This window comes from Aquila chrysaetos, chromosome Z, assembly GCF_900496995.4.
Source record: "Aquila chrysaetos chrysaetos chromosome Z, bAquChr1.4, whole genome shotgun sequence".
Lineage (NCBI taxonomy): Eukaryota > Metazoa > Chordata > Aves > Accipitriformes > Accipitridae > Aquila > Aquila chrysaetos.
The window spans coordinates 77,098,499-77,125,941 of NC_044030.1; the positions used below are offsets into that span (position 1 = coordinate 77,098,499).

The 27,443-nt window shown below is 60.8% G+C and overlaps 1 protein-coding gene across 3 annotated transcripts; it reads right to left on the minus strand.

The window, feature by feature from the left end:
- Positions 1 to 1,566: 1,566 nt before the first annotated feature.
- On the minus strand, positions 1,567 to 25,608 carry IL11RA (interleukin 11 receptor subunit alpha). 3 transcript variants are annotated; one of them, XM_030005430.2, is made up of 13 exons: positions 25,460 to 25,608; positions 6,891 to 6,990; positions 6,461 to 6,521; positions 6,176 to 6,342; positions 5,873 to 5,987; positions 4,956 to 4,988; positions 4,406 to 4,569; positions 4,102 to 4,265; positions 3,845 to 3,986; positions 3,275 to 3,370; positions 2,963 to 3,062; positions 2,186 to 2,268; positions 1,567 to 2,092 (listed from the first exon to the last, which is right to left on the minus strand). In XM_030005430.2, the coding sequence occupies exons 2-13, from the start codon at positions 6,988 to 6,990 to the stop codon at positions 2,076 to 2,078; spliced, it is 1,242 nt and encodes a 413-aa protein (XP_029861290.2). In that variant the 5' UTR covers positions 25,460 to 25,608; the 3' UTR covers positions 1,567 to 2,075. The 3 variants fall into 3 exon arrangements, with proteins under 3 accessions (XP_029861290.2, XP_040976962.1, XP_040976963.1); XM_041121028.1 differs by lacking the exon at positions 25,460 to 25,608 and adding an exon at positions 12,295 to 12,375; XM_041121029.1 differs by lacking the exon at positions 25,460 to 25,608 and adding an exon at positions 9,773 to 9,791.
- Between the last annotated feature and the right edge of the window lie 1,835 nt (positions 25,609 to 27,443).

A 27,443-nucleotide genomic window follows, 5' to 3' on the forward strand; every position in this document is an offset into this window, starting at 1 on the left:
GCTAAGGAAGGGGACACAGGGCTTGGCACCTGGGGACAGCGCAGCTATGGGTACCCTCTGCCTGTCATTTCTCATCTACCCACCTGAGCTTGCCTGCACAATGCAGGCACACGTTCCCCTGTTGGATGTGCGAGGCTCCAGTGGTCTCTACTCCCTCTGGCCGGCAGCAACCCCCTTTTATTTGGAGAAGGCCTGAACTTTCTGGAGGTTATAAGCAGGCAGGATACGGGGGCCAGAGCTGCCGGCTCATGCTCTCTCCCATTTTCTGGCCATTGCGCTCCTGTGTCTCAAGCAGCCGTCAGCCTCTATACCAGCACCAGGTGCTGGGAAAACACTGAGCTCAGTTTGCAAATGCTGGAGACACAGCTATAGGATGGACATCACCCATGTTCAACAGCATCCTATGGACAACCACAGCCCTGATCCCTTCCATAGTGGCATCGGAGTGGGATCTGGTGGTGGTAAGAGCAGATTTCCAAGCCACGCTGGGGACTGAGGGGAGAAAAGGGTGACCATGACACATCAGAAAGGGTGCTGGCTGGGTTGGATGCTGGGGACAAGAGTCCAGCAGGTGATGGCAGCATGACACAGCTGGAGCTGGCAAGTTCTGGGGTGCACCTGGGAGAGGGGATGTGGCTGTTGGGCCCAGAAGCCCAGGCAGGATCTGGCCCCTTATACCTCCCCAGCTTAGTGGCCTGCCTTACTTGCTCCATGGAGAGTCCTTTTCTGTCCAAGGATGATGCCACCCCAGTAGAACACTGTAAATGGAGGGCTGACCGCCATCTCCCCCATCCAGGGTGAGTGTGCTCACCAGGGGCAGCAAGGGGCTGGGACCCCACAGAGCCAAGCACCAGCTCGGGCAGCCCCCACACCCCCGCACAGGGGGTGGGAGCGCAGGGGCAGCCGGCGAGGGCAGAGGGGTCCGTGGGCTCACAAGCCGTTGCAAAAGGCACAGCCCTGCCCCAGTCCCCTCCAACCCAGTCCCCACGAGCACCCTCTCAGGAGGTGTCCCTCCTCCAGGCTCTCTCCGCACCCCAGATTCAAGGGCAGCCCCAGGGCCCAGCCGGGAGTGACACATCTCCCTGGCAGGGTGGGCGCATGAACCCACCCCGCGTTGGCTCTGCTCCCTGCACTCCCCGCGCCACCGCTGCCTGAATTTCCATCCAGCCCCATCTGGATCTCATTGGGCTGCTGGCGCTGAGCACCGGGTCGGGAGGTGCCAACACATGGAAGCCATTAGAGGGGCCGGGTAGAGGTGCGGGGAGGGGGCCACATGCTGAGTGAGGGGGGCTGTGCAGAGGGTCCTGTCCCTGCTGCCAGGCTGGCGGGGTCAGGGGAGATGTCGCAGGCAGCTGCCTGCATCCTCTTCTGGCACTCAGCAAGGGCTGGCCCGGGCAAGGGTCTCTCTCAGCCCCTCCAGGTGCCTGGGGAGGGGGCTGACTTGTTTGGAGACCAGCCCTGCTGCCTGTGCACGTCCTGCAAGGACCGTCCCCAAGCTGGCATCTCACCCGGTGCCACTCACCTCTTCCCTGGCCCAGCACCATCTGCAAGGGGGTCTTGCCTGGGCAGTGCCAACGCTATCCCCTTTATTGGCATCATTGCTTCGTCCAGCCACAGCGTGGGGCAGAGGGGCAGAGGGATGGGGTAGGGGGGTCTCTTCTGCCTGCTGGTGGCTGGTGGGGGGTGACGGGCAGGGCTCAGCATCCCCTGCCCACTGATGCCCGGCACCCCTGGAAGCATGCACCCATGGTCCCCCTTGACACTAGGCAGTGAAGTGGGCCTGGCTCAGCATCATCATCCCCATGTGTTCAGCAGCGCCGGGTGGTGGGTCTGGCTTGTCGCCTTGAGTCCGAGGTACCTCCAGCCGGCTCCTGGCAGGCACGGGCAGCCCAAAGCTCCTGGGAGCAGAGCCTCTCTCCTTAGGGTTCATCCTGCACCCCAGGGTGCTGGGGGCTCCAGCAATGTCCACGGTCATGGGGCGACCCAGGAGGAGTGGGGTCCTTGGGTGCCAGCAGTGGCATCAAGCCCCACGCGTGGGTGAGTGGGTGCAGGGAACGGGGATCAGCCAGGGCTCACTACAGGATCTGGGCCTCTGCCGAGAGAGAGGGCAGGGGGTCAGAGAGGGCACTGACCTCCCCCCCCCCCCCCCGCATTCCCCTCATTACCCCCCTGCACCCCGACTCACTCGGCAGTGCCTTCAAGTGGGTGGCAGCAACCAAGAAGTTGTGGGGTTTGGTCTTGTCCTTGCCATGTTTCCTCACCCGGAGCCTGGGGACAGAGCAACGGTGGCTGAGAACCCCAAGCAGGACCGTGGGCACCAGCACTGCCAGCATCCCTGGCGATCCTGCTCTGCATCCCCGGCGAGCCCACTCTGCATCCCCATCCAGCTGTGCCCAGCTGTGCCCAGCTACTCCAGCAGGTCAGCTCCAAGGCTACAGCAGGAGCCGGTCATGAGACAGAGCAGGGCTGGGATGGGGACAGGGACCAACAGCAGAGCCGCAGCATGGCAGGGAGAGCCCAGCCATGGCAGGATGAGGGGACCCAGGGACAGGACCAGCAGGCAGTGGCCACAAGCAGGACTCCCAGGGGGCAAAGGCATATGGAAGGGTCTCTGCACTGACTCTGGAGCATGAGTGAGGCAGGAGCATTTGGGGGAAAGTTAGTAGCAGCAGCATCTTTGGAGGATACAGAGAAACCTCCCATGGATGTGGGCTCATCAGAAAGACCCTAGGCAAGCTGGGCAGTACTGCAGCCAGTGGGGTGTGCTGGGAAGAGGCATTGATGTGGTAGGGGTGCAAGGGGATAAGGCATCATAAGGGGATGGGGCTGGCATCAAGTCTGTTTGGGCAGGGACCAGAGCAGGGCTGCGGGGACATGGGACACCCCATGGTGAGGGTTCAGGGGCCAGAGTGGGATGGGAATAGCAATCATGCAGGCCCTTCCCTCTCAAGACCCAACCTACCAGATGAGGATGGTGATGACAAGAACAGCAGCCAGGACAAAGAAGGCAAAGATCCCAAGGGACACCAGGACGGCTGTCTTCTCCAGGGGGTCACTGTGGTCTGGGACAGAGAGACTGTCATGGCCAAGGGATGCCACAGCCCCTGGGCACCCGGGGGACCCTATTGCAAGCTTCTGGACACCCCAGCACCCCAGCCACATGCAGGCATGGGGCAAGAGACCCCTCCTATCATTCTCAGCCACACGTGTGCTGAGGCACGCAGCAGCCTGCAGGCAGTCCCCACTCCTGCCCACCACCTCCAGCTCTACTCACTGATGGGCTCAGGGTTGGGAGCCTGGGAGGGCTCCTCGGCCAGGCTCTCCAGGCTGGTGTCTGTAGTGGTTTCTTCACTTGCCACAGTGGCTGGGTCTGGAAGGACAGGGGAGACAGGAATCACTCACCCAAAATCATGGGCAGCACCCCAGGGACCCACAGAGAGGAGCAAAGAAGGGTGCCCTTGTGCCCCAGGGGTCTCATGAGCCCAAGGGTGCCCCTGGGGTGCTAGCAGAGCTATGGGAGCCCCGCTCTGCCCCGAGGTTGTGGGGAGCAATCCCCAAATGGCAGCAGCACGGCTGCAGCCTGCCATTGGGCTCGGAGATGCTTTGCCCCCTTGCAGCTCTGTCTCCCACCGTGGGGCCAGTTTTTGGATGGTGCAAAGGACCAGCTTTTTGGGTCAACTTTAAGGGACCCGAGGACCTGGGGCTTGCTCTGGGTGATATTTGTGAGAATGGGTGCCATGAGGAAGCGGCTGGAGAAGGGCAGCCCAGGGTGCTGGAGGAGCTTTGGGGAGGGATGGTGCAACCTAGTAGGGATGCTGGGGGCTTCAGCCTGTCCCCCTCACACCTCTGACCGGCGTCGCCCGGGCCTCGGCGCTCCACTCGCTCCAGTTCCCCGCATCCAGGAAATCCTTGGCGCTGACTTGGACCACGTGCTCCAGCCCAGCAAAGGCATCTGTGATCACCTCGGAGAGGTTCACCGTCTCCACCTGCGCCAGGCAGAGGGGAGCTGTGGGGCAGGAGAGTGCACCCCTCACTGCCCTCCCTGGCCTCGTGCCCACCCCACTCCCACGTTGGCTTTGCCTTTCCTCACCCACCACTTACCACAGACCAGGAGCGGTGGATGACGGGCCGGTACTGGAGCCGAAACCTGAGCTGGAAGTGGGGTTCCTTGGGCCAGGAGGAAGGGTACTTCCAGCTCACATGGAGCCGCCGTGGGGCCAGGGGGATGGGCTCCACCACCAAGCCCTCTGGAGGGTCCGGCTTAACTGCATGGGAGAGGACAGGGAGCCCTTGTCACACCGGACTGCTATGCATAGGGGTGTTGGGCTCCTCGGTGCTGCCCAGGGCTGGATGCCTGTGGGACGAACAGACACTGGGATAGACAGATGGATGGATGGGGACTCACTGATGGCTTGCATGGTGATGTCGAGGAGGCGGAAGCTGGAGCCCAAGGGGTTCACCTCGGTGATGTTCAGGCGGTAGGAGCTCCAGAACTCTGACCCATGGACAGTGCAGGTGCCAGGGCGGGATGGATCCTGCAGGCATGGCCCCATGTGCCCATTCTTGTTCCTGCAGATGGGGAGGCAAGGTGGTGAGATGTCTCCCCCAACTGCCATGCATAGTTTCCTGGTGCTGCCAATGATGTGCCATGCAGGGAGACCCCCATGCCAAGAGCCTGGTGGAGGAGGCAGCTCCTGTTACAGCTCAGCTGCCGTCACCCCTCCAGAGTCTGGCACGTCCCTCTGGGCATGACTGAAGGGACCCCCACCCTAGCCCCACAGTCCCTCCTGGGAAGGTCCCTCCCTGGGGCAAACCCTTCTCCCAGGTCCAGGTAGCTGGCTCCCCCACGGGCACCCCCAGCCCTCACTTTGGCGACCCTGCTGAGGACAGTGGCAGAACCTTCGGGATGGGGGCCAGTCTGAAGGAAGCAGGACTGGGGTGAGAGTCAGTCCTACCTCCGCTTCTCTTCACCCGTCAGTGATTTCTTCCTGCCATGGAGAGAAACGGAAAAGCAGATGGTGAGGATGAGGGGACAGCATGAAGCCAACCCCACCATGACCCACAGGAGGGACAGGGGTCTCTGCACTGCTGAGCAGCCCCCCACTCACACACTGATGCACAAGGTGACACGGCACAAGGGACAGAGTTAAAACAGTGCCCAGGCCTGCAAGTGAGCAGCCTGGCAGCAGGAGCTGGGGGTCCCAGGAGAACAAGACACCGGGGTGCCCAGGAAGGTCTTCCCCAGAGGACGCCCTCCCCTGCCTCACGCAGCAGCAGCACAGGTATGGGAACAGTGATAAAAGTAACTCCCAGGTAACTGGCTTCCCCCTTCCCCTATGGCCCCCCCCAAGCCCCTGATGCTCCACACAGTCCCCTCCCACCAAGCCCCCAACCCAACCCAACCTCCACTTCCCCCCGCCTCCCCCTCCTCCTGCAGCTTTCAGCATGGCTGTGCTTTATGAGCTCCAGCTGACTTCAAAGCAGCCCGCTAATTTGGCCTGCTGGGATAATTAGAAGCAGTGATGCTGTCAGGGCTCCTTTCATCCCAAAGCATGCCGAAGCACTCAGCGGCTTGCAGATGACCTGCTTCTCTCTTATAGGTCCTCTGGAGCTGGCAGAGCCATCGGCAGGGAGGGACCCTGCCTGTGCCAGCCCCTCAACGCTGCTGGGTGGCCCCCTTTGGAGCAAGCAAATGCTTGGTGTCTGCTCACCCCAAAACATGACCTGCTCCAGGGTGCAGCATGGTCCTTGGGGCAGGAGGTGAACCCAGGGCATGGGTCAGATGGCCAGCAGGATTTGGTGGTTATCCTTGGCTGGGACCCAGGGCTTACCCCACAAACCCCCCAGCCCATGCCCTGTAGGGTTACATCACCTGTAGGTGGTGATGTATCTGGTAGGGAGGAAGGTCTCCACACTGGAGGTCCATGAGCAGGAGAAATTCTCGTAGTCGGACGCTCTGCAGGACACAAAGGGGACTCCCGGCAGGTCTGGGATCCAGGGGGAAGTGACAGTCAGCCAGGGGTCCCCTGTCCTGCAGCCCAGCCGGCACGCAGGGACCCCTGCATCACCGTAAAGTCCCTTCTTGGCAAGCCCCTGCCAGGGGTGGGTGCACTGCTGGCCCATGCCGGTGGGGCCGCATACCCCCCGCACCCCAGCCCGCAGACATGCTACTCACACCCCAGCTGCAGGGACACGGCATGCAGGAGGCCACCGTCCTCGCCGTGGCAGCTGTAGGTTCCTGCGGTGGCCAAGCTGGCATGCGGCAGCACCAGGGCTCCCTGCCAGACGGCTGAGCCCTCCGGCAGCGCCGCGGCACCTGCCCGTCTCCATTGCACTGGCGAGCTGGGAAGGAGAGACCAGGCAGGTGACGTTAGAGGAGAGGGGTGGCGGGATCGCCCCAGGCCCACCCTGTAAACCATCCCATCGGATAAATCCTCTGGTGTGCATGGAAAAGACCTACCCGGTGTGGGCACCGGCGCACGACAGGGTCACATCTGTCCCCACCTGTCCGTACTGCACACCTGGAGGGACACACACATCCCCAGATGGGTGTTAGCACGCCGTGCCACCCCGTGCCACGGCTGGGGGTCAAGGTGGGCAGCCTGGGGCTGTACCCCCCTGGGGAGCTGGGTGCTGGCTCTGGGGTCTTGCTTCATGCAGGTACCACCAGGGGGGACTGGGAAGGACTGGTCCCACTCGGGGCTGGGCAATGGGCAGCTGCAGGGAGGTGCCGGCCAGAGGACACCCCTTGCTATGGGGCTGCATTTTGCGTACACCCTGACTCTGGTAGGTCTGTGCCTGCGTGGGGGGAATGGGGTGCCCCCAGGGTCTCCATACCTGGGACATGGGGGGCTGGGGGGGGGGGGGGGGGGGCTTGAGGCAGGGCTCACCTTCTTCTTCTCTGTCCTCAGGGACAGCGAGGGAGGCTGATGCCAGAGCTGCCGCGAGGAACACCATCACCCTGCCCAGGCCTGGGATGGGACTGTGCATCTGGAGGAGGCAGAGTGGGGAGGGAGAGGGTGTTATCCCCTGCAATGGGGTGGCCAGGAGCATCCACAGCCCAGAGCATCCCTGCAGGACCATGGACCCCGCATCTCCCTCTTGTCTCGCCCCATCCTGCCCAGGACATCACAGGGACCGTACCACCAGGACCCCAGCCGGGCCAGCTGGCAGGGTCTGTGCCACTGTCACAGCTGGTCCCTGGCTGCCAAGAAGTCCCCATGCCTGGAGGGGGGACGCAAAGGGCAAACACTGACCAGGAGCTCGGAGCTGTGTGGGTTGGCAGGATTAAGGGCTCTTTGCCATTGCAGTCCTGTGCCAGAAGCCCTGGCTGGCTCCCAGCCCCAGGGTGGTCCAGAGACCTGCACCGGTCTGGACAGGACCTGCTGGAGCAGGAAGGGACCCAGGAGAAATTCTGGCCTGTATTTACATGGCAGGAGACAGCAGTTAGATCTGGACAGGCTCACACAGCCAGGGAGAGCAGCTATGTGAGAGCTCAGACTGTACTGAGAGTGAGGCTGGCTGGCGGTCCCATGTCACTACCCATCCCTGCACCTTCTGCAGGGCTGGTCCGTGCAGGTCTGTGCCCTTCCAGGCCATTTGGGGTCTCCAGACCCAGGGAAAAAGGCCCTGAAATCCCTTCCTCCCACTCAGAGATCACCAGTGGGTCTGAGGTGAGAAGTGAGGGGGATGCTGAGTCAGGGATGTGCACCCAACTCCTCATGGGTCAACCCCAGCCACAGACTGGGGTCTCCCCACCATAGCACAGCCATCACCACCTTGTCTATGCCAGCCAGCATCACCCTGTCCATCACAGCCAGCATCACCCCGAGGTGTCCATCCCAGCGTACATTGTTCTGCACATATCAGCCAGCATCACCCTGTCCTACCCAGCCAACATTACCCTGTCCATAGCAGCCAGCATTGCCCTGAGGTATCAATCCCAGCCTGCATCATTCTGCATGTACCAGCCAGCATCACCCTGTCTGTGCCAGCCAGCATCACCTCAGGGTATCCGTCCTGACCAGCACAATGCCATCCGTATCAGCAGCATCACACTGTCCCTATCAGCCAGCCCCGCCTGCCCCCAGCAGGCACAGACAGCTGAGTCATTTCTCCCTGGAAGAGCCCCCTGCCCACCCCTCACAAGTGGGCAGGCCTGTTTATTTACACCCATATTGTCAGGCTCTGCTCCCGGCTGCAGGCGGGCAGGGTGTGAGGGCACAGGAGGCAGTGAGCTCCCTGCCCGCCCCAAGCACAGGCTGCAAGCTCGTGGGTGTAAACCCATGAACCCCCGAGTCACCCGGGGTTCAACAGCTGAGGGGCTCCAGGGAGGGATGCTCCAGCCCTGCAAAGGCACCCCAGAGCAGCTGCCCCTTCCTCTCCTGCGGGCAGGTGCCTATGGCCACAGACCAAACCGTGTGGCAAAGGAAATAAGAGCTACAAGGCAGGGTGCTGCAACCCAGCGAGTGCAGGCGGGAAGACATGCGGCACCCCGCATCAACCCTGTCCTGAACATGTGAGGCAGCCTCAAACACAAGCCCTAAATGTAAATAATTTCATGAGACTGCCATAAGCTTTTCCTACCAAACAACCCGTAGAAACATTCCCAAGAAACATCAGTTAAAAGGTCCCTGCCAAAACTATGCTGGTAACTAACTGGGAACATTTGACCTGAAAGTAAAATATTTTGGCAGTGGAAATAAAAAAAAAAAAGGTTAAAATACATTTAAAAGGAGCAACCGAAAATAACTCCAAACACCATGTGGGCCAGAGTTAAGAGGATGGTGCTGGGGGTGGTGGGGTCAGGGAGAAGGGAGAGTGTATTAGTGTGGAGAGAGAAAAATAGTTTTAAAATAAAATCACTTCTCCCAACCGCCCTGGGTTTTCATCCAAACGCTGCGGAGGGTGAAGGCAGAGCTGCTGCACCATCACCCACTGTGCCGCTCTGTGTCAGGGGAATATGCTCTGGACACTGGCTCACTGCTGACACGAGTTTGCTAGGTCTCAGGGCCGCTGACTGGTTCAAGGCCAGTCTGGAAAAATGACCCTGCAGCCACAATGCTGAAAGGCATCTTTCCCTGCATGGACAAGGGAATTGCTGGGAGGCATGGCATGATTTGCAGCCAGCTGCTGCTAATGTCCCTTGGGAATGGCATAAGCCCTGCCTGGCCAGCCTGGCTGCAGGTGGTATTGCCAACAGACCCAGAGGCACCCCAGACCCCTATGTGGTGGCAGAGGGCACCTCTGCAGACCCCATCCCCAGCTGCATCCCAACCCCTGATCTCCACCGTGACCTCCCAGTGGTCCCCCACTGCTCACCCTGAGGGCCACCCCGCATCCTCCCACCCTTCAGCACCCTCTGTGCCAGCCTCCCCCCCAAGCACTCCCCGTCCTCACCCCAGCACCCCATGATCTCCCCTGCCTTGGATGGGCTCTTTTGGGCAGCCGCCCACCCCTGCATAGGGGAAGGCAGCACTGAGCCCCCCCCAGACACACACATTGTCTTAGTAAATGACCCGCCTGAGCATTGCCAAAACCTAGCCACGACTGAGCATCACCACAGAGAAAATAAACAGGGCAAGCCCTTCCTTGCCTGCCCAAAGGCCACAAACAAAAGGAGAAGGAGCCGCAGAGCAGGGGAAGACCCGGAGCCCTCGCATGCCCCGGGTGCAGCGGCGTGGCAGGGAGCCAGGCACTCCGGGCCAGGCAGTGCTGCAAAACAGCCTGCCCAGAAAGGATCCCTGTACTTTCTGCAACCAAACTCACTCACCGAGGGGAAAACAGGCGTGCAAATGAATGCACATGCACGTGCTTTGCCAGGCCACCTTCCTTAGCAGCTCTGCAGCCCCATGGACGGGCACACAGGCGGAGAAAGCATCCCTCTATGCTTGCACCAGCAGTGACACATCCCAGGGACAGGGAGTCCCGGCACAGTGGTCCTGGAGCCGAGCCGGGACAGAAGGAACAATCGGAGCTTTTCTTCCTCCCCACATGCTAATCCCAGCCCAAGAGGCATCTGCTGCCCGCCTGGGGCTGGGTGACCTCCCACGGCCACAGCCGGGGCAGAGGGACTCAGCCCAGCCTGGGGCTGTGGCTTGGCCCCAGCAGGGAGGGCAACGGTGCTGGACTCTGCTCCCTCGGCATGGGATGCTCTCGTCACCGCCATGGCCAGGGTGACCAGGCTGTGCGTGGCACCCGTGGATGTAAGCCAGAAATGCAAGGTGCCACTCTCCATCCTGCACCAATCCTGCTGTCCCGCTGGGTATCATCTGAGCCCATCCAAAAGTTTTGGGGAGCTGTGGGGAGTAATCTTGCTGTAAGCCCACTCCTGCATCCAAACCGAAACACTGTGAGCCAAAACATCCCCCAAAATCACAGCCATGTGCACCGGTACCGATGCCCACGTGGGGTGTGACAGTCCCCCCAGCGCAGCCGCTCTGTGCCATGCCCCACCGTGGCCTGGCAAAGCCCAGCACAGATTCCTGGGGGAGGCTAACTTTCCATTGCGCTCAGCGCTTTGAAAGACAGTGGTTTTTTTTTTTTTGTTTTTTTTTTTTGCTTTGCTTCATTTGAAGTCACTTTTCAAAGAGAATGAGCCACATGCAGAGCTGGGGGTGGTGGGTGGAAACACACAAGCAGATGATACCATGCCGCAGGGCTGAACATGGCAGCGGGGAGACACAGGATGCTCCCCACTGAGCATAGAAAGCTGGGGTGCCTCCTAACTTCTCCCCAGTGGTCTGGGGCAGCTTCGCTGCAATAGAGATGTGGCAAATAAAACAACCCAAGAACACTTGGCAGCTCTGCCCGCTGTGTGCTGGGCGCTGCTTCAGTCACCCACCTGCAAAAAGCCACTCTGCAATGGGTGATGCCTGATGCCAGCTGGCTCTTAATGCCATAGAGATGGCATCACACTGTACTCTTGCCCCTGAGCTGGAGGAGCATCCCTGGCCCCGCACCCCAGACCCTCCTCTCTGTCAGTGCCCGCTGTGGGAAACCCTGCCTGTGGGCAAGGGCAGTGGTGTTCTGAAGCAGCAGGAATTCCCCTGTTCTTGCTTTCCTGCAGGGTTGGGAGCACAGTGCCCTACTAACCCCCTCTCCTCCTGGCAGCCCCACAGAAGTGCCTTGCCCCACTCTGAGGAGCTGCAGCATGGCCTGAGTCCATCCCCGTGGCCACTGATCTGCCCAGAAACCTAGCACCATCCCACCCCTGCAGCATCCATGACCTCCATCATCATTGCATCAATATGCACCTTCGGGGCAGCGGGAGCCTCGACTCCGCTGCTGGGATGGTCCCCTGCAACCAGCCATGCCTGTCCCCTAAACACAGCTGGCAGCCTCCCAGCCGCTGGGTGCCCAGAGAAAGCCCAGCAATGGGTGCTGGCAGGGAGGGAAGCATGTCCTCCACCATCTCCAGGGCCACCTGGGCCATTCACAGTCCCCAGGACCACCAGCAGCACCTGGGGGCAACTTCTCGCCCACCTTGGGCACTGCCAGGGTAATGCTCCCCAAGGCCAAGGGGAGACCCCCGCTTGCTGTCCCCAGCCCCTTCTGGTGCCTTGGGGAACCTCAAAAAGGGCTGCTATTCTCTGCACCGCTTCAGTGGGGTGCTGAGCACCCATGGGCCCCCATGCTGGCTAGGGGGTGGGCACTATGCCAGGCTGATCTGAGCAGCCAGTGCAACCCCAGCACACTGGAATTATCCCAGTTAAACCAGTAAAACCAGTTGCAGCCTTTCCCTGTGAGGCCAGTGCAGTCCAATAAACCCTGCGTGCAACCTGAACGTGGAGCTAAACCCAGTACAATCCCAGTGTGGGGCTTAACTCATGGCAGTACAAACATGGGATTATACCCCACACAGCCCAGGAGTGGGATTAAATCCAGTGCAGTCCAAACTTGGGGTTAAATCCAGTGCAGTCCACATGAATGCTTAAATCCAGCTCAGTCCACGAGTGGGGTTAAACCCAGCTCAGCCAAAACGTGCGGTTAGACCCAGCACAGCCCAAACATGGGGTTATGCAGTCCAAATGTTGGGTTAAACACAGCACAGCTCAGGAGTGGGGTTAACCCAAACGTGGGGTTAACCCAAGCTCAGCCCAAACACAGGGTTAACCTCAGTGCTGCCCAGGGAACCAGTTCATCTCCACAGCCAGGTATAATGCACATCTCCATCCAACCCAGACCAACCCACCTCCCTGGCCCCGACATCCCCTGGCCATGCCCGGCTGACCACAGCCCCACTGGTGTCCAAAGTCAAGCCCAACCCCTCCCCTCCCATATCCCGAGGGTCACCTCTCTCCTCTGTGGGGCCAGCAGCTGCTAGCAGGACCTGGTGTTGGGGGGCCAGGGAGCCACCACATACCTCGGCATGCTGGTGGCTTTGTGGAGGTCAGACTCTGCTCTTAGCCCAGCTGGGAACTCCCACCCCAATGCCCCGATTTCCGCCCTCCCCTGCTCCATCCTGCGGGAAGGAGAAGTCTCTGGCTCCCGGTTGTAACCGGAGGCATCAGCAAGGGCCAAAACAGCGAGGGCTCTGTTAGCAGCCAGCAGCCCCGACACCATGCCAGCTGGCAGCGTTGCATTCAGAGGGGGGGAGAGAAGGGCCCCCCGTCCCCATCCCCATCCCCACGCTCCCCCCCGCAAAGCCATGCGCTGGAGAAATTCCTAAAAATAATCTCCCGGCTGTAAAGAAACCCACTGGTGCTGTAGCTGTAGCACCGGTGGGTTTCTTTACAGCTGAGAGATTATTTTTAGGATGGAGGGACGGAGTCGTGGCAGGGGCTGCATCCCCACTGTCCTCGGCACAGGGTTGCTGGATGGGGACGGGCACCGTGCCGGATCCAGGGACACGGGTGGGACCCGCCGGCAGGGAGCTGGGCCACCCTGTGATTAGAGCAGGGTGGGAAAGGCTTTTCCTGTCCCGGGAACGTTTTAGGATTTGGGATATTTTTCTGCTCCTGGGCTCAGCCCAGCCTGGCAGAGGTTTCGGTGAACCCGCAGCTCCCGGCCCCATGGGGCAGCTGGGTACCAGCCTGCGCCCCGACATTTCAAGCCCCCAGCAGCCTCTGCATCCCCCAGAACAAACTCCCTCCATAGGCTGGCCCTGGAGCTGATATAAGAGCATATGCATCCATATATTTAGGGGGCAGACATATAAATGTACGTACATGTGAACGCTCCATGCAAGCCCAGCTCCTCCTGATGAACTCCAGCCTGGAGCTGGGAACCTGGAGAGGGGCCCCACAGCATCCCCCTGCCCAGTGCTCCCCCCCATCCCTCCCCGTGCTGGCTGGTGCCTGGAAGCCATCGGGCTCAGCTCCATCCCCGAGGCACGAAGGTGCCCGGGTCAGCCAAAACGCTGCAGGACGGCTGGGCCAAAATAAACAGCTCACCGTACGCTCCCCCAGCTAGCAATTTGCTGTCACTCCTTTTGCAAAACAACATCCCTTTTGGGCCGGAGAGGGATTTCAGGTGTCATTAAGGGCCACTTGGGAGGCCAAATAAAGCCACCACCAAAGGGTGGCCCGTTAACCCTTTCCACCCCACTGGCAGTGTCCCTGCATGGGGGGAGGATGGCAGTTGCAGACCCCCAGCAATGTGTGATGTGGGGGTGCCAGTGCCAGGCTCTGGCACCCAGTGGGATAACCATGGCCTGTCTTCTCCACGCTTGGAGGCAACCCTGCCTGCTTTGCTGAGGCGAGGCAGCCCAGGGGATGCAGCAGGGTGCAAGGCACACGGCAGGGATGGAGGCTGGGGAAACACCTTGCTGCAGCAGCATCTGTGCCCCCCGCCTCATGCTAGGTCAATCAGACAGCAGCCCCCAAGCCAGAAGGAAAGGTGGAGAAGTGGCAAGAAGTAGGGAAAAGCTGGGGCAGAAGCCCACCGCTGAGGCTGGGGGCTGCAGTACAGGGGCAGGGGTTGGGGGCTGAACCCTGCCTAAGTTGAGAAGGTTGGAAAAACACCATCCGGCTCATTTTCTGCTGGGGGAAAAAAAAACCCCAGCCAAGTTCTCCTGAAAGATTAAGTGCGATCGTATCCGAGCAGGGGGAAAGCAGGGCAATGCGGTGAGCGTGCTGACACATCTCCTTCCACGATGCTGGAGAGATGCCCCAGCCCCGCTCCGGGCCAGCTCTGTTTACAGGCTCCTATTGTCTCTTTTTCCCCTTTTGGGTTCCCCCCCAACCCATCCCTCCCCGCCCAATGTTATAGTTCAGAGTAAACAAAAGCAAGCAGCCTCTCACTCCAAACATTTCAGCCATCCCAAACTTTCTCCGGAGGGGGGCTGCCCGTGGAATTTTCCTCGTCCAGAAGAATTTCGAAATGTTCCCATTGCAGCCTGCTCTGACTGGTGGCCAAGGCAGCTCTGAAATCCTTCGCAAAACACTCGAACTGCCCTCTGCACAGCCCTAGCTCCGGCTGGAGGCACCAAGGACCAGCAGCTACTGTGCCCCAAAGCCCCCCCATACACAGGGAAACCCTCCAGCCTGGCACAATTGCCAGAGGGGGACAGAGGCATGTCCCAGCCTGTACAACCCCGCCAGCCCAGCCCATCACCTGAACGGAGCCAGCAGGTCCTGGTGAGGCTGGATCCTACTTTTTATATTTTAAGCTGCCGCTACAGTTACTTTTGCCCTGAGATGGCGATGCTTGTGCAAAGTGCTTGGGTGCACCGGTTGGGTGGGGGTGCATCCCAAAGCACACCGTATTTCCCTTTGCAGGTGGTATCTCCACAGAGCCAGCCGGAGGGGAGAGGGTGAAGCACCTGCCGGAGCTCCTCCTCGGAGCAGTCAATGGCACCCCGGGCACCGGGAAGGCAGTCTGCAGCAGTGATGCCTGCTCAGTGCCACCTGCTCCCTGCTTGGGCAGACAGCGAAGGAGGGGATGGTGTGCTGCATCAATCCCCGAGGATGGAGTGGTGCACAGCACTGTCCCCTGCACAGCCCTGTGGAGACGGCATGTGGAAGGGAGGAGGAAATGTCCTCAAGGATGAGCCATGGTGCTGGGTGCCACCCAAGGGTGCTGCTCCTCCCTGGCCCACATCACACTGTCAGGGTGTGCATCCCAGTCCCAGAAGAGGTGGGACCCCAATGTGAGCAAGCAGAGACCCCCAGTTGCTCTCTTGGCTCTGGCTAAGCACAGATGTGGTGTGAAACCCATGGGACCCTGGCGTGGGGGTGCCAGCACTGCTCACCCTGCTAGCAATGGGGCACCAGGGGTGGCCCCTGAAACAACTGGAGGAAGAAATGCCCAGCCAAAAAGCCCCACAAAAAAGCCAGCAGTCTTGGGAAGAAGCACCCGAAGCTCAGTCCAGCATGGATTTGGCTGTCAGTGCAAGCCATTGTGGTGGCCTGGCACACTGATGTCCCCTGCTCGCTTTCCCGAAAGGTCCTTGGATGGGTGTCACCGGGTAGGTGGTCCTGCAGCCCGACACACACCCGGACATGATGGGGAGCCCCTGCATCCTCCCTCCCAGGGAACACACAGATTTTGGGGTCTGTGACCCCTTGATGTACCCATGCTGTCAACCTAGGAGAGCAAAACCTCTCTGGTACCCATTGCACCCCCTCCCACAGCATCCTGCCCTGGCAGGCGCAGAGCCCTGTGCCACCACTGCAGCACCGGTAGGGGAGGGGATACCTCAGCTCCACGCTGGACGGGGGTCTTGTTGTGGGACGGGGCTCCACCAGGTGCCCCCGCTGCCTCTGCACCATCTCCCTGCGCTGCCTTGCTGGGCTCTCCTCCTCCGCAGAGGCAGCTCGGTGGCTTGGTGTGGGAGCGGTCCTACCCTCCCCAGCAGCCCCCTCCCCTATAAAGGGGCCAGGCAATGGCTGTGCAGGGAGCAGAGCCCCCGACACAGCAGATGGGGTCTTTAAGGCGAGGCTCCCCCAGGTGTGTTTGCCTTGGCTGGGGCTCAAGCCCGTCTAATTAGAGCTATAGAAAACATATATTAAAAAAAATGAGGGGGGAAAAATAATGCTCTCCCCATGCTGGGGCCCAGGGTTTGGCCAGGGTTTCTCAGCAGGCCAAGCACAGGCGATACAGGCTCCGCTGGCAGCAGCCCGGGGAGGGAGGGGTGTTTGTGGATATTAAAATGCAGTCGTAAAGGAGAATAAAAGGGCAGCCTTGTTTCAGAATGAGTCTCCAAGGCTTTCCCCTCTCCCGGCATGCTCGGCACCTGGCCGGCAGCACGAGCAGCTCCCCCTTCCCACAGCCTCCCTGGCCACCCTCAGCTTGCCCAAGAACTGGGGTGCTACTGGTGAGATCCCGACCCTCACGGGGTGAAGCCCAGCACCTTCGGGTGCGAGCAGATTTGGGAAGCGTCCCCTCTACAACCACCCGCACCAGGTTAAAATTACAGCTGGCACTTCTGGAAAACCCACCACCCCTGCACAACCTTTCCTCCACACCCCCACAGCTCCCTGATTTCCCCTGCCCACTGCCCTACCCTGCCAAGGCTGCCCCAGGCCCGGCTGCTTGGCGGCAGCCACACAGCAGTACTGCTGGTATTTCATTGCCTGGCCTCTCCCTGCATCCCTGCCGGAGGCAGAACAAACTGGACGGTGTTTTGGCCGAGGTTTAAAATTAGCCCCAGGCGCCCAACACCCCTGGTGCCCGCATAGGGCAAGGGGACGTGGCAGCGTCCTGCATGGCTCCCTGGAACCTTGGAGTCTCTCCTCATCCCCAGGGACCCACAAACCTCCACAGAAGTCCCCTCCTTGGGACACCTCCCCAACTCCATCCCCAAAGTGGGATGCTGCCTCCCCACAGCATCTCCTCTGCCTCCATGCTGCCATGCCCAGCTCTGAAAAGTCACCCCATGAGGTTGGGGAGCAGCTGCAGGTGTCAGCCCAGCAAAGGTGGCCCTGTCCCGGCCCCACCTGCTCAGCCAAAGATGCCCGGAGCACATCTGGCTTCACTGCTGCCCTCTGCCCCCCCCGCCAGGGTAGCGAGGAGGGGGACAGTGGGCTGCGAGCCCAGAAGCCCCCCCCATCCCTCCCTCCCTCGGCCTTTTCCCTGGCAGCATCCCAAAAGTGCAGGCTCATCGAGCCCCCCGTCCCCCCAGCTTGCGGGGACCCCAGGCACACCCCGTCCCCAGCCACGGCCCAAATGACTAATGCCCCGGCAAGCGAGCCGGGTGCCGACGGGGAGAGCAGGAACCGTCCCTTGGCCGCGCTCCCTCCCCGCGGCGGTGAAATCACGTCTGGAGAAAGCATGGGGAGGGAGCCGCCGGGCCCCCCCCCCCCCCCCCGCTGCTTCCCAGCGAGGATGCTCGCTCTCTGCCCGCTGGCCGGCTGCCCCCCCCCCCCCGCTCTGCAAAACCCCGCATCCCGACGGAGGGATGCTCCAGGCACGCAGCCTGCAACAGAACCGCGCATCTCATCTCCTCCTCGCTCCGGACCCCAAAGCGCAGCATCCCAGCCACGGAAACGGCTGCAGGATGCGGAAACGTGGCGGCAAGCCCCAGGCACTCGTAAAAGCCCTCCTGGGGAGCAGGCAGGAACCTCTACCCTCCCTCTAACCTCTACTCACAGCAACGCAACCCCGCCAGAGCCTGGGGCGGGGGGGGGGAGGCGATTGGGGATGGAGGGGGGACTGCTGACAAACTGGCTCAGGGAAGGAGCCGGTGGCTCTGGCAGGCTGGAAACACCCCATGGCAGCACCAGAGGGGACGGTGAGGGGCGGGCCACCGCCGCTCGCCTCCGACCTGGCACACAGCACACGCCGGCTGCGAAGGGGGTGACTAATGCGGCTCTTTAAACGCCTCCGCCGGCACGGGAGCGTGGCTCCGGGTTAGGGTTTAATTATCTGCCTTCCTCCGCAGCCCGCGCTCTCCTCTTGCTGAACCGCCACGGGGACCCCGGGGATGTCGTCCATCCTCCCCCCGCCTCGCCGCCGGCCGGGGCTGCTGGCACCGAGCAAGCGGGGCCACAGCGGGGAACTGGCCGGGAGCACGCCGAGGCTGCAGCTGGGGGCTATAAAAAGCACGGCTGTGGTATGCAGCGAGGCACTGAGAGGGGAATAAAATAAAATCAGGTGGCGGATGAGTCGGGCGCTCGCTTCTGCACCAGGGCTGGCCACGGCGCTGCTCCCCATCATTCCTTCCCTGCTCCCTGCCAGGCTGACAGCCCGGTGAGGCTGGGGCAGAGCGGAGAGCTGAGGTTTGGCAAAGGATGGAGGACGCAGGGCTGGGTCACCAGGCAATGGAGGGGGTCAAGGCTGGGGGAACGATCGCTGGCTCTGGCACGTTGGGTTCTGTCCGGGATGGAGGCATCGCAGCCACCCCTCACCCAGCCCAGAGATGCCAGATCTGGGCACCCAGCCTCCTGGCAGCTTGCACCGCAGGATTAACTGTGCACTGATTTACAGCCAGAGGTGCCTTTGCCGGGAGGGAGCTGGCACACCGACAGCAAGAGTGGGTGCCCCACCATCACCCAGCACCCCCAGCACCCGGGTCCCAGCGGGGACCTCACCCAGAAGGGACAGTAACGGCACAAGCCAGGGACAGACAGGGTTCCCCTTGGGCCGGCAAGAGGTCCCCAGTCAGGGACACACCGTGTTTGCACAAGTCTGAGCCAGGGAAGGTCAGATTAATTTTAAACCTGAATAAACAAGGAGAGAAGGCAATGCGAGAGTTCGCCCTTCCCGGCGGAGATGCCCAGCAGCGGGGCACAGCACCCACGGCACGGCCGTGCCCAGCCCAGGTACCAGCGGGGCTCAGCCCCGGGGCTCACATTGCCCTAGGAGAGACAGGACAGACCCAAACCCAAACCCTATGCCTGGGGGGCCTCCCTTTTTGCACAAGGAGCTCTCAGCTGAGTCAGTGCTGGCAGTGGGGAGAGCGGCTCCCGCTTGCCTTTGCAAAATCTTTCCCGCCTCCACGGGGAAGTACCCGCTCTGGGACCCCCGCCCCATCGGGAACAGCACCGGGGCTTGCTGTCCCCCAGCCGCGGTGCACAACGCGGTCTTGGGAAACAACCAGGAGGATCAAAAAAATATAATAAAATTGTTTGTGGGTCAAGAGGAAAATGGAAAAAAAAAAAAGTTTGTGTTTTTCGTGCCAAAAGGAAAATGAAAACCAAAACATTTTGTTCTAAATGATAGGCCTTGTTTAGTTTTCAGTGGTTTTACTTTTTTAAAATGGTTTGAGTTAAATCGAGCTAAATTTGGCTTCCAAACATTACCTTGGGGTGGGGAATAAAATCAAATTAAAAAAAAAAAAATCAAAACATCTCATTTGGAAAATGTCAGAGCGAAAAGCCACGGCTTTTCCAGCCCTGGGAGAGCCACAGCCGGGCGCTGAACCCAGCCTCAGCTCACAACTTGCGACAGCCTCCCTGAAGCAGCCTTTTCTTCCAGAAAATAAAGCAGCTGCTATGCCAACTGACAGTCGGGAGGGCTCGTGCTTTGGTGCCCAGCTCCCATTGGGGATGTCCCCTCTGCCCATGCCGGTGCCTGGGACCTGCTGGGGCACAGAGAGACCCCGCTGCAGCCAGCAGCCGTGTGTGTGAGCCGAATCTGAGCCCAGCCACACTCCAAAACTCCTCTTTAAATGTCTTTTCTATTAGGTCAGCATTCCTGCGTCGCCCAGGGAAGGTGGTTACGGCCGGCAGCCCGGCACACAGACTCCTCGGTGCTGGCTGCTGGCTCTCCGTCAGCAAGCAGCCTGCCCACGCTATTAAATTACTGAGAAAAATGGATCGTTTCACCAAAAATTAGGTGCAGGAACCTCTCACACGGTGGCAAGGCGAGCTGGTAATTGGAAATTCATAGACCTGGCCGCAAATGCTGCCTCCGGCTCCGCTCCACCCTCCTCTGGTTGCGGCAAGGGATGGTGGAGAGGCATTTGCTGCCATCCCTGAAATGCTGCTGCTGGTGGAGATGCAGCAGCCACGTCACCGGCAGCACTGCTGAGGTCCCCTGTGCATCCCAGGAGGGTTAAATGCTAATGCAGGGTCCCTCCGCCCTTGGTAGATGGGGAAAATAAGTGAAAAAAAGCTCTCAGGGAACTTTCCAGGCACCGGAGGAAGAAAATCCTCTGTGCATGGCTGGATCTGCTCACCATTAACCACCCTGCCGGGGACATGTCTCATGGGGACATCATCTGGGGATGCAGTTAGGACACAATGCCCCAGCACCCGTCTCCTTCTTCCAGCTGCACCCCAGGGCTGAAAACCAAGACGACCTTCCCCACGGACCTTGCCTTGCTTATGTCCTTCACCCATCCCAGGCACAGCACAAGCACCGCTGCCGCTCCATCCGAGCCCAGGCATCTCATCATCCTCCTCCCGGACCACTCTGAGCCCAAACCTCAGTGCCTTGCTGGCTGAGAAGAACCCTCCAAGGCATCTCCGGGGCAAACCGCCCAGCTGCCGGAGCTGCCAGAGAGCCCAGTGCATAACTGCAGCCTCTGGTTAGGAAGGAGGGATGGGGATGTGCAGCAGGCTGAGAGCTGTCAACAGGATGCTCCGAGAGATCAGCCCCTCCAAGAGTTCACACTGGCTGCTCCCTGCGCAGTCGCAGGCACTGGGGGGGGCTGCATCCTGCCTGCTGCGTGCACCACCTGCCCTGGCACTGCAGGGAGGGGGAACATAGCAGCCAGGGAGCCCAAGGCACCAAGCTGTATTTTGGGTGCCGGGGTGCAAGGACTGTGGACGCAGTCTCAGCCGGAGAGGGGAAACAGAGCCAGGCACGGCATCAGGGAGGCCAGGGAAAAGGGATGCTTCCCTGGGTGCAGCCATGCTCCGGCTGTAAAGCTGCAAAACTCAAAGCCAGGATGGCATGGAGCAGCCTCAGGGAGCTACGAAAAAGCCCCCTGGGAGCCTCGCAGGAGCTAAAAAAATCAAAAACAGCTGAAGCACCGAGGAACCCCCCTGGGGTTGCGTGTTGGCCCTTGCAAGACAAGGATGGAGCAATAGCTTGTCGGGTCCACCAGCTCCTCCTAAGCCTTGAGGCCTCAGGCAAAACTCATGGAAAGCAAAGGAAAAGCTCCTGCAGACCTCCCCAGGGGCTGGAGACTGGCCCTGGCCCTGCAAGAAAGTCTGGGGAGATGCCAGCTGGGCCGGGCACCCTGCGTGACAGCAGCTTTCGCAAAGCCAAGCTGGGCCACCACGGCCGAGCCAGCCCCGAGGACCCTTGCAAGGCTGTTACAGCACAGCTGTTGGGAGCTCTGTTGCAACACCAGCACAGTGCTGGGCTGGCCCATGATGGAGACCCCGCATGACGGCACTTTTTGGTTTTTCCTAGCTACTTTTGCAGGAAGGCGAGGGCTGAATCACGCCTCTCACAGTGTTATTGAATTCAAGAAGCACTGATGCCCACGCCAACCTTCATCAGAGGGGGCTGGTGAGGTCCCTGGATACAGCTGCTGCTATCGGTATGGCCAGAATGAAGCACGTGGGGTTTTCAGTCCCAAAGGAAGGGACTGGTCAAAGCACAGGAAGGTGAAGGAAACAGCTGGACGGGCATCACCGCACCAGCCCACGGAGATGTGCTCCAGGGACGCTGTGCCAGCCCCATTGCCTCCCACGTGCTCTTCTGCGGGGACATCCACACCCGTTAGGGCTGCCAGCAGGATGGTAGGCGGCAAACGTGAGCCCTGTTTGGGGCTCCCCAAGGTGGGACAGGACTCAGGTGCAGTCCCTTTCTGCTGAAGTCAGAAGATCCTCCCCAAGCTGCCGCAGAGATGATGTTCCCCTGAAGCTGGCAGCTTCTCCCATCCCCTCTTCCCTTCAGTGCGTCTCCAGTGTTGGCTTTTCAACAAGGCTCAGCATCCCCTATTTTCACTTTAGGAGGTGGGGTAAACCAGAAGATGCGACCTTCTTCCACCATCAGGATTTCATTAGATGAAGGAGCCCTAAACTTTTCCACCTTTCCCTATAAGGCAATCTCTGCGGGTCCGTAACTGTTTTTATTAGGCTGTTTCTATTTTGGCCGTCTCTGTATTGAGAGGAGGGGACCAGAGCCGAGCAGCCTCTGGGGAGCCCCGGGTTGATTTCCAAAATGCTTTCAGCATGCTCCCCTCTCCTGGTTGATGCATAGTCTTAGCTGCGGTCCCCTGGCCATTGCCACCTATATGGACCAGCCCCACGTCGGACCATGCCAGGTCTCACCCGAGGTCCCTCCAGCCTGCTTGCCTTCTCCAAAAGCACCTTCAGGAAATGTGTATGAGCAGGGCAGTGGCGAACGTGACCCTCCCCTGGCCAGACCCTTCCGAAATCCCTCGTAAGCTTTTTCAGCAAAGACCAATCCCCGCTGGAGCAAGTCCAAGCTCCGCTGGTCAGAGGTGACCACAGCGCACAGCCTCAGTAGGATGGAGGTGAATCAGGTCTTGACAGGCTTCTTGTCCCTCTTCTCCTGGACCTCCCCCACCCCAAACACCAGAGGAGAAGGAGATGTTTGCCAGGGTTTTTTTCCATGTCCCAGACTCATACCACTGGAGAGAAGGAAGAATTGCACCTTTCAGCCCAGCCCTCCGCCTGTACCGGAGCGCCCAGCACATGCTCCGGGGGCTGTGGGTGCTGTGACTGTCCAAAAGAGCCTGAAGCTCACCCCATCCTACTCCCGTGCCAGGGTGACTCAGAAACCTGGGAAGCAGCCAGATTCGAGAGATAATTCCTATTAACACGCTGATCCCTGACACCACAAACCTGCTTCTAATTTCCAGAGGAATTTTCCTTTTTCCATGGAAATGGTCCATGGGAATCTGGCTGTTGGAGAAGACGACTCAACCACAACTGTGAGGCATCTGCACCCTTCCCCACCTTCACAGCCTGGATGGGAGGAGAAAACCATCACCAGGAGGTGCAGAGAGACTTGCTGGTATGAACTCGGGTCGTAAGGTCACAACATCCCCGGCCAGAGAGATTTGGTGATTTTCACACATGCGATGCTGTTGTAACCACAGGAACACTTAGAAAAACCAAAAGCTCTCTAAACATCCCAGAGAGTCACCTCAGACATCCCAGGGCTAATTCCTGATGCTGGCTTTGTATCAGCATCCCAAATGCTGGCAAGGCCCCAGCACATCGCCCGTAGGGAAGAGCTCCTGTCCCATCCAAGCTCCATCCTTGGCTACATCTTCAGCAGGGGCAGAGCCACCCTCTCCCACGCAAGAAGAGGGGAAACAAGCTGGGAGAGGTGCCGAAATTTTCCAAAGGGAGAAAAGCAGAGCCGCAAGCCGGCACCTGCCCCCTCCTGCGGGAAGCATCTTGTGAGGGGTTTTCCTCCAGAGCCAAACCCATGGGAGAAGAGGAGGCAAGAATCCTTTGACTTGTTTAACCTAATGAGGAAGTTATAAATACAGCAGGGTAAACACCGGAGAGGGAGAAGAGGTCTTGAACTAAAAGCACAATGTTGGCACAAACCCACGGGGGAATAAGCTCTCCAGGAACGCATTCGGCAGGAAACTGGAGGGAGGTTGAGCCCTGCATGAGCAGGAAGAGTCTGGAGTTGCCTTTGAACAAGAGCAGAGTGGAAAGAGAGGGTTTGAACCGAGTGCTCAGCTAGCTCATGGCAGGTGAGGGTGCCGCGCACTGTCACCATCCGTGGGGGTTTCCCCACTCGGGATGGTCCAGGCGAGCAAGGGGAGAAGGGCAGGGGAGGCAGGATACCTGCGGGCTAGGAGATGCAGGTGTGGGCTGCCTGGGTGCCCACCCAGCATGACGGCTTCTGATAAACCCAGCAGCTGCAAAAGGGAACCACTGCTGCTGCCACGATGAAGACGGCGGGGAGACTCGCCGCGCCGTGAGTCATTCATTCATCCTTCACAAACAGGGCCCGCACTTGGCCAAGCATCCTCCTCCCCCCGCTGCTGGGACTGCTCTCTGGGATGGGGAAAAAGTGGCTTATCAGATATAATCAAGTCAAGTTTTCCCCTCCCCACGAGGTTCCTGTTCATGGAGCAGGAGGCAGGGCAAAACTCTAGCTGCTCTTCTCCCACCTTCCTGCAGGCAGCCTCCGCCTTCAGCTGTATGCCCCAGGGACCCCTCCCCACTACCCTACTGCACCCCACATCCCCTGTTCATCCACCGCGGGTGACGTCCAGCCCTGCGCACCACCCTGCTGTCACTGCTCAGCCCCTGCCCCCCGACTCCAGTCCAACTTTGGCTGCCAAGGTCAGTTCAAAGCCCTCCAGAAAGGAGATCCGGCCCCTTTCACTCTGCAAAAAAAGGTGGTGGAGCAGAGAGTGCATGGGGGCTGGAGGGACATTGTGGCCATGTCCTGTCCCCATCTCTGCCCCAGGAGGGACCTCGGCCAGCTCACAGCTCCCCATGAAGGTCCTCTGCCCTGTGCTGGGCTCTGTGCAGCCTTGTGTGTAACCACGCTGCGACCTGCCCTCCTCTAAACAGGCAGAGTGCAAACACCCCACCTCCTCCTGCAAACGCAGCGGCCAGACGTGGCTGCAGCCTGCAAGGAGTGGGCACCTCCCGGCACCCGAGGCGCTCGGCCAGCCCCAGGCAGCTCGGCACTGGCTACGCCACCAACGCTGGTCGGTCCAGCACTGGTGTTGCCATGCCCAAACATCCACGAGTTGCTGTAGCTCTGGGTTCCTCCCCATGGAGACCTGGCACAAGGAAAACGAGATTTCCAAGGCACCCCCAGGCCCCATCACAGCGGGGTCTTGGTTTGCTGACAGCAATGTCCGAGCCAAGCTCAGCCCCACGGCCCCCTTTGACACCCTAAACCAGCCGGGAGCCACAGCTCGGAGGGGACCTGGTGGGTGACACAGCCAGGCTGCGAGGGTGGCAGTGGGAACAGCCCCGGGGCTGGGCACCCGCAGGGGCTGGCAGAGGACGGAGAAGTCGAGATTGAGACAGCATCCCGGGGCAAGGAGGGGTAAGGCAGGCGGAGAGCCCTGCCAGTGCCCGCGCATGGGAAAGCGTCTCTTTCCGCGCCTCTCGTAATTGGGAGCAGCTTTTCCCTCCCCGGACCCCCCAGGAGAAGAGGGGGCCCTGCCAGGGAGGCGCTTTGCCTGGTGGTGTTCCAGCCTTTCTCCAGAAAACTCCCACCGGAGACGGCGGGGGGTGTCCAAATTCGGAGGAGGTGGGGGAGTGTGTGTGTGTGTGTGTGTGGGAGCGCCTGTGGAGGCTGGGGAAGGGGCTCAGAGATCCCACCGCGGGAACACCGTCCATCCCCCGAGCATCTCCGCGCTGGGCGGAGAAGGGGGAGCAGTACCGGGTACCCCCAGGCTAGGCGGGGGGAAGCGGGAGGGCAAATCCCTGCCAGCTCCTTCGCGAGGGGACACGGACGGACACACACACACGCACCCCCCCGGCCCCCCGCCCCAGCTTTCCCCGTAGGAGCCGCAAACAGCCGGGGGGGGGGGGGGGGGGGGAGGGAGCCGCCTTGCCTGCGCGGCGCCGGTAGCCCGCCCGCAGCCGGGCGCCCCTCACCGCGGCGTCGGGGCGGCGGCGAAGCCGCGCTCCTCTCCGGGTGAGGACGGGGAACGGTTTCCTACCTTCCTGCGTGGTGCCGCGGCTATCTCTCCATGGCGCTCGGCGGAGCCGGGAAAAAGCCGGGAAGAAGCCGGGAACCGGGAACCGGGAGCGGGGCCGGCGGCGGGGCGCCCGCGCCGGGCTGGCTGGGGCCGGTAGCGCGGGCGGTGCGAAGCCGCCGGGGCCGCCGCCGCCGTTCCATTGGAGCAGGGCGCTGCCAATCTACCGCTACCGCCCCGGGACGCTTCCTGTCTGCGAGCCGCCCCCCGGAGCCGGGGCGGCTCCGCACCCTCTCCCCCCGCACCCCCCGGGGGTGCGCGGTCCCCTCCGGGGTGCACCGTGTCGTGTCGTGTCCCCCACCACCACCCCCCGGGGACTCGCCGTCCCGCTTCGTCCGGGGCGCTGGGCTGGGGGGTCCCCCCGCGACGCACTGGTGCACGGTGTCCCTCGGAGCATGGGGGGTCCCCCCGGGGCGCAGGGACATCACCCCCACCACCGCCACCCCCCGCCCCGAGGGTGCACAGCCCTCCCCGGTGCCTTCGCGGGGCAGCACCTCCTGCCTTCGCCAGCCCTGCCCGCCCCTCTCCCAGCATCTCGGCGGAGGCGAGGCAGGCAGGTCCTGCCTGTGACTCAGTTTCCCTTGTCCCTGGGAGGGGCGTTTCTTCGGGGTTCGTTTTTAGAGCGGTTTATTTGATGGGGAACGCGTAGGGTGAAATCTGGCCCCGGGGCTTGTGTCCCTGAGCTGAAGAAAAGCCTCGTTCCTCCTCACGGCTTTTGGTGCGTGTTTTTTGCAGCACCCCTCCACTGCCCTACCTGCTTTCCCTTGGAAATGGGTTTGTTTTGCAATTTCATCACAGTGAAAATTTTCAGGAGGAAAATAACGTTGGAAGTCTGCAACGGGAAACTGGCTGGTGAAGACCCATTGGGAACTTTCTCTTCCCCTGTCACCTGGGGCCAAGCGTGGTCTGGGGTCCCCCTGGGAGACGCTGGAGACCGCAGGCGATGCCGTCGGGGCTGGCGCTGCTGGAGCCCTGGGACAGACCCAGCGTTTCCCTCTCCGCTGGGCACAGCGCCCGTGCGGAGATAAGGGCCACGTGCCTCAGGTGTGTGCAGCACCCACGCAGGGCCACTCTGACAATCCTGCAACAGCAGACTGCTCTGCAGCCTGGCAGGAATAAACACAGCCCCCCTCTGCAATCCTACAATAACAAACTGATCCTTGCCTGCGTCCTGGCACACCTCTGCAACCCCACAGTAACAACTGGCTACCTGCTACTATCCTAGCCTATCTGTGCAACCCCACAATAACACTCCCGTGAGTCATCTCACCTCCTGTGTAACCCTGCAGTAATAAACTGATGTATTCCTTCATCCCAGCCCTCCCATGCAACCCTGCAATAACGGACTTTGGGAGAGGTGGAGGCCGCGTGTGGGGTAAGCGTGCCCAGCCCAGCGCCCGCACCGGCTCCCGGCCACGCTGCGGGTGTTGTGCTCAGCTGTGGTTGAGGCTCAGTGCCCACATCACCCGAGGAATAGCCCAGTGCGGCACATCTGCTCATGGCCTGGGCTGTCGCCTCGCCAGCCACATGTGGCCAGATCTGTCCCGGCTGCGCTACAAGGGCTGGGGCCGTGCCAGGGCTGGGGATGTGCCTCCCTGGGTCAGCTCATGTGGCCTCTCAGGTGCTTTGCAGGAGGGGTCCGGTCCCACCAGCCTGCTCACATCTGCCCTTAGCTAGTGGCTCACACGGATTTTGGGAGCCTGGGGATGTAGGAGGGGCTGGTCCTGAGCAGAGAGAGGTTTTCTCCATCCAGCTTCTCACTTTCCCCTTCCCGCCTCCCCACACCACTCTGCACTCTGCAGTCTGCCTGAGCTTGAGGGAGGCTGAGCATCCTGCAGGATCAGTCCCTCTGGAAGTACCGGAGCTGGGCAGGCTGCAGCAAGCATTTGGCCCTGGGTCCTCCCCCGGGAGCAGACCCTGAGCTTTCCCCAGTGCTTCGTGGTGCTCG